The following is a 12344-nucleotide window of genomic DNA, read 5'->3' on the forward strand; positions in this document are numbered from 1 at the left end:
GAGAAAGCCCACATCTTTGATGCATCCCCGGTTGCTAGGTTATTCACCCGGAAGAGTACAAATCGGTCTCATCTTCCAGATGACTCGGTAGATCAATATAACTGCATGAGCTACGCTAACAACCATGCAAACCTGACCAAAAACATAGATGGTGCTCATACAGAGGATTTTCGCATTCTTTAGGGAGCATTTAGGGAACGCCTTTTCGTCAAAGCGTCACTTTGCCGTGACTCGATCATCTTCAGGTTTTGCAGTTGTACTAGTAGCAGGGTGGATCCACACATCAGATGTTGATGACCGGTTGTTTCTCAAGATCAATTTGCAGGTAGCTAGCTAGCTCTTTAGTGTTAGCCATCCTAGAAAGCCTAGCTATCCTGCAGTGGAATTTCCCAGTATCATAATAATTTAAGTTTCGCACTATGAGATAGCTACTGTACATTGTGGTCAATGACAACTCAAAAACCAGTCTATGGTTTACCTTAACCCAACGCAGCTCTAGTTCACCGGCAAACTGTACAGCCATGCAAAAATGTTGGCTGGATATGATACCCCTAATGCATGGACTATTGTAAACAGTAATATTTGCGTGTGCATGCTTTTGTGTTTCTATCAACTCCACCCTAGGAGGTATCATGGCTGGTAAGGTAAAATGGGTGACTGACATTGAGAAATCTGTGCTCATCAACAACTTTGAGAAGAGAGGATGGATACAGGTCACAGAAAGCGAGGAGTGGAACTTTTACTGGTAAGCTGTCGTTATAGCTTTATTTTAGAGTAATACCGTTATTCATTCAGTCAGGAAGACTTATTATGATAGGCTATGAATTAGAGGACGGCCAACTAAAGTGTGTGTGTGTGTTAGTGTGTGCCCACATCTGGAGTATATACATCAACACTGGTATAAACATTGGCTATTACTTATAATATGTATACAGTAACATAATATTATCAAAACTATAATATATATATATAATACGTTAGTGAGAATCAATGTTTTTATATGCTCATCACCAGGGGCGCCGCTAGGGTATATGGGCCCCCTGGCTGATTTGTACTCCAAGCCCCAAGCCCCAAATCATACAGGAAGTATGGCGTTATGTTGGTTTCTCTGTCTGACCAGAATCGTCCAAATCTCCATCACCATCATTGCGACTCCTTTAAGTTTTGTGAAAATAAAACATAAATGTATAGCCTTCATAGCTACCCTACTCCCCAAACCCACCTTGAATTAGGTACTTTTGCTGTCAGATTTACCACACTCAAGGGTAGGGTCTTAGTTAGGCTTTCGATTCGGGATAAAATATGTTAATTCCAGTTAACAAAACCCCAGGACAACCGTGTTCAGGCAAACCACGTTTGAACCTTGTCCAGGATGAGCATCCAGACCATACGGAACGTGTTCAGCGTGGACACTGGTTACCGCCTGTCGGATGACCAGATGGTCAACCACTTCCCCAACCACTATGAACTGACCAGGAAGGACCTGATGATCAAGAACATCAAACGTTATAGGAAGGAGCTGGAGAAAGAGGGCAGTCCTCTGGCCGAGAAGGACGAGAATGGGAAACACATCTATTTAGGTGGGAGTTGGGTGCCAGCATGTATACAAAGGCAGACTTTAAGGTGTCATATATGACATACATCCTCTTTATCTGCATGGATTCGTAATTCTACATCCCCCCCCCCCCCCCCCCGTTTACAGATTTTGTGCCTGTGACGTTCATGCTCCCGTCCGATTACAATCTGTTTGTGGAGGAGTTCCGGAAGAGTCCGTTGAGCACGTGGATCATGAAGCCTTGTGGGAAGGCCCAGGGGAAGGGCATCTTCCTCATCAACAAGCTGTCACAGATCAAGAAGTGGTCCAGAGACAGCCGCACTTCCACGTAAGTGCTGACGCGCAGACACGTATACACCGTATCAACATTCACTTGTGTACATGTACAGGACACCCAGTAAAATGAGCAAAATGAACACCCTCCTTCTTGTTATGTGCAACTTTAACCCTGTTGATCCTGGACTCGTTTTTGGGGCGTGGCGATCGGTTTGGGAAGTCCCTCGCTTATATAGGTTAGAATGACAAACTATCTCTATAAGGGAAACCTCTCTAGTGCTATAGCAGGGGTCACTAATTGGCGGACCGCGTTCCGGGTCTGGACCCAGGCGGTTCCCTATCCGGACCCGGACCTATAACCGATATATTATTATGGAATTAATTCATTTCGATGGAAAGTTTCCATTTTAACCGGCACATCTTTTTGTTCATTTGGTTTCTATTTTCCGTGTCCAGTCCAAAGGTCCAATCAGGAGCTATAATACTGTCATCACCATGACAACTCACTCACTCAACGTTGGCCGCAACCTGTGGGTCACGCAGGTTGTGTGTGTCATTCGCAACAACGCAGGCTAATCGATTTGCTAACGGTACCTGTTTCTTCCTTAGCGAAAGACATGGCGTGCTGTTAACCTGACTAAAAGCCAAAAGTTGATTCCAAAAATCGCTAATTTCAGACAAGTATGCATTTGGGCTGCCGGTGGGGAGCACAAAACCGATGTGTTTAATCTGCAATGAGACGGTTGCCCGCCTTGTCAATAGTGGTAATGTAAAACGTCACAAAGCATGGACAATGGAAATTTGGTGAGTGGACCTTTTGGGTTTCTAATTGAGTAGTACCCCTGTGCTATAGTGATGAATGAATATGAGCTGGGTCCAGTTGCAATCATACCAAACCCCTTCAAAATCCAGGAAGAAGGAATATGAATACAGCTGCATCCAGCTATTATTGTACTAAACAAATGTCCCCTCCTGAATAAGTCAAGAATGGGAACATATATATATATATATATAAATCTGTGATATCATATAGTAGAGAAGGTAAGTATGTAGTAAGCAGAAAGCAAAGATTGTGGCTCAGTGTGTCTCAGCAGTTAGGAGAGAAGTGCAAAAGGAAAGGAGGCTTATCAAGAAAGGGAGAAGCAGCTAGAGAAACACAGAAATGGAACCAAAAAACAGCCTGTTCATAACACCTCAACACCTTAACTTTATACAGTTTCGTTTATTCAATCTTCTTCTTTTTCACAATACTCCTCACATCATGTAGATCTATGAAGGGTTAAGAACCCCCTCTCTCCTCACATGAATGTGGGATTAAGAAGCAGTTGACACCACTGACACGTGTCCCGCCCTCAACACACACACAAGCAGACAAACTGGCACACAGGTTGCTACGCAAACACACTGATATCTTTACTTCTGACTGTGACACTGCCACACCTCAAGTTGCACTGGTAAACACCATCGGAAGATGACTACCATCAAAGGTTAGCCTTTGCATGCATTTGCATCGTGCGACATGACATCATCCACAGAGCAGAAAGACTAGATGGGGGTTTCTCCATAAGCGTACATGACACCCATATGACACCCCTCACCGGTAAAATTCATAACGACCCCATGACACATTTATTCTGCACACATTAAAAGCCATTTATTTGTTTGTTACACTGAATCGCAGACACACTTTTTACTTTCGGTCGCAGTTCTCTGCCCTTCAACACAAACATGCAGTCGTGAGCACACATTAGCATGCATGGCTACACACACACCTGGCTTGGGTGTGGCAGGAGATTGGACACAGACCGATAACATACATCATAAAAATGTTGACTGAATGTATAAGGAGGGTTTTTTTGTGAGCGATACTGTACGCCTCACTGCTGGTGAATGGTTTTATGAAGATCTTACGAATGCCTATGAAAATCCCTGTAAATTAAGTGTTACCATGTTACCCCACTGGTGGTCTATGAAAGGGATTAAAAGTTTCCATCCTACCCACCGAAAACACAGTGTGGGAACTATAGCATAAACATTAGATGATCCTGTGGTCTGCACCCATCTGTTTTGCCAAGCGTCTCTGGAGGAGTGGATCCCTCACTTAACTGCTCCTCCCAATGTTTCTCAAATTCTTTCTCAAATTGTCCTGAGAGTTTTTCCTTGTCTTCTCTGAGGGTTTAGGTCGGTTTAGGTGCAATTCTATGGGCGTATGTGAAGCCCTTTGTCATATTGCTTGTAAAAAGAGCTTTCAAAAATAAAATTTGAACCTCTACAAGGCCTTTTAAAATATCATCACTGCACCTTGCCCTAATCCTAATCCCCAAGGTTTAACTAAAACCAAATGCCTTAAAGCAAGCATCATAAGCATTCCACCTAGGTCAAGAATGTCTCCAGTCCTTTTGTGGAGAATCCTTTTGCAGATTTAGTCAGAGACTGACATTGCAAGTTCATGTGCCTAGACTCCTATGTTTTAGTGTTTTATTTCTTAGGTTTGTGGCGGCCTCTAGTGGCAAGGAGGCCTATGTCATCTCCTTGTACATCGACAACCCACTATTGATTGGAGGCAAGAAGTTTGACTTGCGTCTCTACGTACTGGTGACCACCTACCGGCCCCTCAAGTGTTACATGTGAGTTTGCTTTTAAGGTTTTTCTACAAATGGGCCATATTCCATTTCTGTGGCACGCCTCTTTCACTTGCGACAGGACGCATTCAACTCAAGGAAGTTGTTCCCTCCTACTGCCTTTTTTCACTTCCCACATTTAAGGAGCTTGTCTAGGAATAGATTGACCTACTTATCAATCCAGTTCTATACTCAGTGTGCGAATTATACAATGACAATCGGGGGGGTCAACTTCTTCTCCAGGGCTAAGGGAACCCAGGCGCATGCTTCTATCATTAACATTCTTGTGAATATTCTCTAGCTAATTGCCATTTAAAATACAATCGTGACAAAAATATTATAGATTATATTAGTAATTTTTGGGGGTATTAGCTAGCCAACTTACCTTTCTTGCAGTTTCTCACTATGCGGTAGCTACACTGAGGTGATTCAACCATCTTCTGTATTGCACACTGGTCACTCGTGCGCTGTGTTTATGTGAGTGGTATTCCCTGTCATAAAGTCAACATTTCTGTGTATCCGCCAACCTGTTATTGAATGAATATATGGTAAATATTGTATATTTACGATTACAGGTAAGAACGATATATAAATGTATCGACCCCCCCGACCTGTTGTTTTTAACTCTTTTGGGGGGTCCAAGTCTTAATTAGGGGAGTCAGACCCCCCCCGAACCCCCCCGTAATTCGCACACTGTCTATACTCCTCGGTGGAGAAAGGATTAAGGGACAACCTTTCTGGAATGGAACACAAACACCATTGTCCCTCAATACTAGCCCCAGGGACCCCCATAAATACCTTACACCTAGTTATACTTGATTACAACATTATTAAATAGAGTATGCATTGAATGTTCATGTTCATGTTTGAAATCATGTTTTTGAGCATGAATTGAAGAGGAAGTGTGTCAATTGTCTGGCTCCTATCTCCAGACCTGATGTGTGTCTTGGCTGTGTGCTCCAGGTACAAACTGGGCTTCTGTCGGTTCTGCACCGTCAAGTACACCCCCAGCACCAGCGAACTGGACAACATGTTTGTGCACCTGACCAACGTGGCCATCCAGAAACACGGGGTGAGTGGGGGGGGGCTGTCTGAGCCATGTGCTACTTAAGGATAGTGTTAGGAGGTTTCATGTACTGTATGTTATATGTAAGAAATATTATATTGTCAATGTCAATACTTGGTGTATACTGATTTAGTTTACTTCTCATGATTGGATATATAAAAATATTATTATAAAACAAATTAGGAAAGTATTAGAAGATTATAGAGATGCCTATTTGATCAAATACACTGTACTCATCAGACTCTGACTACAGTATGAAATCCCAAAACATTTAAATATTTAGTGTTTGTGTGAGAGGGTTGAGATGAGTTTGCTCATGATTGACTGTTCCAGACAAGAACAGTAAGTTGAAGATAAGTAATTTAATTAGTAATGTTTCAGTGCTGTATGTGATAATTCAAATCCTTGCATATATTGTTTGCATACACTGCATTTCATGTGAATTGTAGTATATATATATACTGTGTATCTATTTCAGGATGACTATAACCATGTTCATGGCGGTAAGTGGACAGTGAGTAATCTACGATTGTACCTGGAGAGCACCAGAGGGAAGGAGGTCACCAGCCGACTGTTCGACCAGATCCACTGGATCATGGTCCAGTCCCTAAAGGCAGTCGCTGTTAGTAAAAAACCTTACACACACACTCTCAGGCCTAACAAGACACAAGCATGTGCCAGGAAAATTAGGTTTAGTCCAACACACTAGTTTGTCTCGCTCTTTCTTGCGTGTCTGTTCACTCTCACACAATCACGCGCGCTCGTGCAGAAACACTAAAAATAAACAAGTCCTCCGATATAGCACCTGCAATGTTCAGCTGTGTAGAGCCCTGCTCTATATCCATCGACGCACTTCCCTTCTTTCTTTTTTTTTCAAATAAGAAACTGACTGAGTTTCTTAAAGGGGTATACATTGAGTCATTTTTTGTTATTTAGCAGACGCTGGAGTGGTGACTTATCTCCCTCTCTCTTTGTCTCGGTCTCTTTTCCCCCTCCCTTCTCTCTCTGTGTGTGTGTGTGTCTTTGCAGCCTGTGATGAACAATGACAAACACTGCTTTGAGTGTTATGGGTATGACATCATCATTGACGACAAGCTCAAGCCTTGGCTGATTGAGGTGAGAGACTGGCAAAACAACACAAACAAACATTTATAGACCCACACGTTCCTCCAGCAATCTCCACTACCTCTATGAAAATGATTCACTCGAATTCCTGCTCCTGCTATGCTTTAAAGCATTTGTCTTTAAACATTGCCTATTAGCCCTGTGAAACCAAACGTGTGTTCCCGTATCATTCTCGCCATTTGGAACCCTCTTCTTGTCTTCTCATTATGTGTGTATGTGTGTCTGTGGGATAGTCTAATGTGTGCCTTTAGAAGTACAGATGACAGACCACTGTAACATTGCCACTGTGTTTTTGGGACAGGATGGATGGTAGAACTGAAACACACGTTTTATACCTGTGGCTTCTTTTCTGCCTGCTCAGAAGCACTGGGGAGGAGCTACTGACACAGGTCAAAGGTCAAGGGTCAAGGTGATGTTGTGTGTACAGGTCCACACCCAGGGTCCACACCCAGGTCCACACCCACTTTGTTCAGGACCAATGGCGGTCTTTGGTTTTGCTTTTTTATACGTCACAAAGTTATATGGTTACACTATATACATAATTTACTTACGTTTTACACTTGTTTTTTCCATCATATGCAGGATGGTTGGATGTAAAACAGGATTTTGAGCCAATTGCCCTCTTAAAGTACCCCATACCTAAATACCAGATCACTTTGAATCTACTATGACAAATTAAACTTACCATCCAAATTTACAGTTTTAGTCAGGACCACGGCTCTGACTATGACAAATTAAACCATGTCCGTTTTAGAGCCCAAATCTGTACATACTTTGAGTCTGCACTATTTTAGTAGGCATCTGATGCTACATAGTCCATACTGTCGAAGGCAGTAAGTCTGAATCGTGACCTTTTTGAAACAAACATACTCTTTTGTCATATCGTTGTGCCTTCAGTCGACACAGACGGGTTTGTGTCGGTCTGCTATCGTGCCGCCATCTGAGATGGCGTCCCCATGCCCTGTGCAGAGGATTGTGACTCGCTGAGTTGCACACTGTGATATGCAACCGGATGTAGTATGTCTGTCATCCCAGCATTTTCGTCCTGCTGTATCAGATGTACCATGTAACCAGGCATACTAAATCTTTGTTAGACACACTATAAAGGATGGCAGTATGCCATTTGAGATGTGAAGTAGGCTTCTAGTGTGAAGGAGGGCCCATAGGGACGACACACTACCAATACAGTAAAATCATTATCAACTACATCTGTAGAACTAGAATATTGTGTTTACGGTTCACACAGAATGCTGTAAGTCATCCCTTCTATCTAGATGATTTCCTCGGTTTGTGAAACGAGTCCCAGCTATTTCAGCTCACTGACACAGATCTATTTTGGTTGAGGCACAGTGCTGGAAGGCACTGACGTTCTTCCATGTGCTATTCGAAACAGAACAAGATGAAAATGCCCCCCAAATAGCCTATTTATTTGGGCTACGGGGTCAGAAATGCCTCATAATCTTTCTTTGCAAAACTTTGTTTAAAGATTTCTTGGAAATGTCTCAAAGTTACCCTTGAATATTTGTTTGGAGCTTGTTTGCTTCAGAGTAGAAGTGGTTTGTCTTCCGGGCCTCAGCTGTTTTGGGCTGGAAGCTTGTCTGGTACTTGGAGACAGTGTGGACTGCGTGCCGATGTCAAGCTGTGGTTAATGTGTAACGGATAATAACAGCTGGGAAGCGACAGTGTCATATTCTCTGCCATGGCAGGCATGTCTCTGGAGGCCAGACGCTCAGAAGCTCGTTCACGCTAAATTATGTGTGTGTTTTGTGTCTTGCAAGCTTACTATAGCCGCTTGTCTGGTGTTTGTTGATTTTCTCAGTGGTGTGGTTTTATTTGCTGTATTTGTGTGTGCGCGTGCACGTGTGTGTGCGTGTCCCCGCATGTATGTGTACATGCCTGTGTCCAACCCACAGCCAGTAACACATTGGCTATGTAGTAATAACATTTCCTGCTAGATAAAAATCTCCCTATGGGAGTGGAGAGGAAATTAAACGGTGAGCTAATTTCTGCTTGGGCTCCACAGTAAAGTCTGCTCCCCTACGGACATAAGTTTCTATAAAAGAGTCTGTGTGTTTAAGGGCTAATGTTTGTCCTGACTTGTGTGTGTGTGTGTGTGCACGCGCATGCCTGTGTGCTAAAATAAAGAGGGCAATGTGTGTAAATATTTGTAATCTTTTTAATCAATCGGAGCACATACTCACTGTCTGCGTGAACAATGTTTGTGATTGTGTACCCTGTGCCCCCTCTCCTCCAGGTAAACGCCTCCCCGTCACTGACCTCTAGCACAGCCAACGACCGTATCCTGAAGTACAACCTCATTAATGACACACTCAACATTGTCACTCCTAACGGGGACATTCCTGACTGCCGCTGGAACCGCAGCCCACCTCGAGAGGCCCTGGGCAACTATCAAGTCCTGTGAGTGACATGTGCTTCCTCCTATCACAGCACAGTGAGCCTCTTGGCAGCTCCAGTGGCAGTGCAGGCTTCAGATCGAGGGCAGGGTATTAGCCAATAGCCAAGCTACAGTCGTAACGTCTATATCCATTAACCCTCAAATAACTCACACTGAAGCTAGTTCCCTTCGATAGCTCAGTTGGTAGAGCGGAGGACTGTAGTGGGAAAGTGAGAAATCCTTAGGTCGCTGGTTCAAATCCGGCTCGAAGGAACTTCTTTTAGCCACTGTTTAATAGTAATGTGAAAGTGTTAAAATGGCCAGTTCTGTTTTATTTATGGTTTGATTTTGCTTCAAAATATCAAATTGCAGAATTGAATTTGAAAAATTGACTTAAGTTCAAATGTGAGTATGTGTTTGAGGAAAATTAATTAATTTACACTACAGTAAATACAGGAAAGCTACTTTATCTTATATTCGATATGTTGAAACATTTCAGTGTGCTCCAAATATTTAATATCTCATCATTCATTCACACAGCTAACTGTGTAGTACTTGACAGCAGGTTGCAATACTTTGCCAAAAGAATTTCCTTTGAGCCGGATTTGAACCAGCGACCTAAGGATATCTGACTTGGGATTCTACAGTCCTCCGCTCTACCAACTGAGCTATCGAAGGGACTTGGACTTAGCAATGGAGGTGAACCGTTTTTTGGTCACACGAATGGAGTTTGTGTTTGGGGATGGGGGCCAGTTCCCTGTGCCCAGGAGGGGTTGTGGTCTTTACAAAGCTTGTTTTGTTTACATGGCAAATCTATATGAGCAGAAGGGCAGAACTGCATAGAAAGACGGTCTAAAATTCATTCTTCTCCCTTGCTTTCCAATCCCTTTTTACTCCCTTACTTTTGTTCCTCCTCTCGGGACTGTCTCTCATCCCTCGTTGTCTACCCTCCAGGTATGATGAGGAGCAGGCGATGAGCGAGAACGCGGAGCGGGACCTGCGGAGTCGCTCCGGTCAATCCCTGGGGTCCAAGGGCACAAAGGGCGGCGCCGGCCTACGACCCACAGCTGCCACCTGGAAGTGAAATCACCTCTCCAGGGGTCACCTCCTTGGTGCACTTTCTGTTGGATTGAAGGGGCAGGGTGAAGTTTAAGGGTGGGGAGAAAGAACCACCCAGACTATGTCTCCCCCCCCCCACCACCACCACCAGGGAAGAGTAGTCCTCAGCCTTGCTCATTCCACTGACAGACACATAGTACCCCCCCCCCTCCCCCAATACACACACCCCCCCCCCCCTCCCCAAACTTGCTCCAGCCTGCATGACATCGCACAACACACACATACAACTGAGGGGGTGAGGGGTTTTGAGGGGGTGCAGTATTGAGGGGGTTACAGTGTGTGTGCAGTTGTGTGTGTGGCTGTGTAAAAGGGATACAAAAGAGCGAGAGAGTGACAGAAATACAAAGTGCAGAGTTACTGTTGGCCTGTGGCTGAGAACAGGTGAACAGGTGACCAGAGTGTGAGTCTATGTACATCAGTCCAAAAAAGTTAGCATCTGGGAAGTAGAGAAAGTTGAGACTCAGTTGCAACTATGCATGTCTAAGGACACTTTCACCATTCTGTAAGCCTGCTCAAGACAGAGTAAAATAGCAGTTAAGGCAAGATAGAAAATGGAATAAACAGATGTAGAATTGGTGTTATTGTGTTGCGTACATTAAAACTTTCTCGAACTGTTAAGCAACCCATGTAGAAAACTGGACTGTACACAAAATAGCATTTACTGTTTCAATCTTTTATACTGCGTTAAAGGGGAGGCTTTTTCAGGATGACTGATGTGTTTACATTTAAAGTTTAATCACAGTTTTTTTATTTCTTATTTTTAATGAATTGGGGAATACATACTGCTATGATGTAAACAGTGACTACCCCAATGCTTTGAGTATTTCAGAGCTTTCCAGAAAATGTCTACAATGTACATGCCTATTTTTGTACAGTTTGTTATAGGTAGATGAATACGTCTCTGTAACTCCCTTGTAACACTTGGAATCCTTCACCTGGAAATGTGTTATTATTTTGCTCTAATTTCTTCCAATACGTTTCTGTGGAAAAAAAGAATGCTTCTGAAAAAGTAACATTTTTTACATTTTGTATTCTGTGTACACTGAATAGTAATTGGATTTAAAGGTCCCATGGCATGAAAATGTCACTGTATGAGGTTTTTTAACATTAATATGAGTTTCCTTAGCCTGCCTATGGTCCCCCAGTGGCTAGAAATTGCAATAGGTGTAAACCAAGCCCTGGGTATCCTGCTCCGCCTTGGAGGACATGAAAGCTCAGATGGCCCAATCTGAAATTTTCCACTTATGTCGTCATAAGGGGAAAGGTTACCTCCCCTTTCTCTGCTTTGCCCGCCCAGAGAATTTGGCCCGCCAATGAGAAAATGAGCTACAACCGTGCGAGCGCGATATTGTTTTTTCCTCGAAAGACATCATGGCTTGCAAACGACCGAAGCATGGCAGTTAGCCCCACCTCTCTCCTCATAGCATTTAAAGCTACAGACACAGAAATGGCATGTCCTAAGGAAAGCTCATTGTGGGACTACTCGTAGTGGCTGTAATTCTTCACCAAGGCTAAATTTTGGGAAACAGACTTAAGATACAGTTTTAGGGGACCACTAAGGCCTATATAAAAGCATCCAAAAACAGCATGTCATGGGACCTTTAAGTATTTTAGTTAATGTTAGAACATGATAAAGGACTATGCTTCAAGATAAAATGTCAAATTAGTGTAAAGATACCATACAGTTCAATTGAAGCCACTGCATTTATATAAATGCCACAAATTATTGTGTTGATGTGGTTATATGAGTTTGACCAAAAAACATTGACAAATTCAGTATTCACTTACAATGCTTGACTTAATCCATTGAAGGTGGATAAAATGAGTAAACTAATGCCACTACAAGAAAACATAATCACTCTGGGTCTTAGATTAATCCAAGTCAACATATAAAAAGGTAAATGACCTCCACTCTTGTGTTGCCCTTGTTGCCATGCTGAAAAAGAGCTACCCCAGCATGGTTCTTTTCCATTTTATTTTTGTGTGACCTTGAGGGTTTGAATTCGTCAGCAGCCTTCTCTTGGTTAATCTTTGTCATATATTCACATTCTGGTCACAGTGTGCCACACTTTAAGAACTTTTTTTCCCCAACTGTAGTTGTATTAGAAACTGGCAATGTTTTGTCAGAAAGAGCACTGGATATGGGTAAAACTAGGACTTGGGAACAGACTGAAAGATTCAATTTTT

General features: G+C 43.0%; 1 protein-coding gene and 2 non-coding genes across 5 annotated transcripts; 2 read left to right on the plus strand and 1 right to left on the minus strand.

Annotated features, from left to right (window-relative positions):
* Positions 1-71: 71 nt before the first annotated feature.
* Positions 72-11116, plus strand: ttll1 (tubulin tyrosine ligase-like family, member 1). 3 transcript variants are annotated; one of them, XM_062483247.1, is made up of 10 exons: positions 72-325; positions 625-745; positions 1372-1580; positions 1703-1883; positions 4306-4458; positions 5416-5524; positions 5997-6140; positions 6548-6634; positions 8898-9061; positions 9993-11116. In XM_062483247.1, the coding sequence occupies exons 2-10, from the start codon at positions 633-635 to the stop codon at positions 10120-10122; spliced, it is 1290 nt and encodes a 429-aa protein (XP_062339231.1). In that variant the 5' UTR covers positions 72-325; positions 625-632; the 3' UTR covers positions 10123-11116. The 3 variants fall into 3 exon arrangements, with proteins under 3 accessions (XP_062339231.1, XP_062339232.1, XP_062339233.1); XM_062483248.1 differs by having other exon boundaries at positions 4321-4458; XM_062483249.1 differs by lacking the exon at positions 9993-11116 and having other exon boundaries at positions 8898-9065.
* On the plus strand, positions 9225-9311 carry trnay-gua (transfer RNA tyrosine (anticodon GUA)). The gene is given in 2 exon segments: positions 9225-9261; positions 9276-9311. It is a non-coding gene; the product is annotated as a tRNA-Tyr (tRNA).
* On the minus strand, positions 9629-9716 carry trnay-gua (transfer RNA tyrosine (anticodon GUA)). The gene is given in 2 exon segments: positions 9629-9664; positions 9680-9716. It is a non-coding gene; the product is annotated as a tRNA-Tyr (tRNA).
* Positions 11117-12344: the final 1228 nt, after the last annotated feature.

This window comes from Osmerus eperlanus, chromosome 17 (assembly GCF_963692335.1).
Source record: "Osmerus eperlanus chromosome 17, fOsmEpe2.1, whole genome shotgun sequence".
NCBI lineage: Eukaryota > Metazoa > Chordata > Actinopteri > Osmeriformes > Osmeridae > Osmerus > Osmerus eperlanus.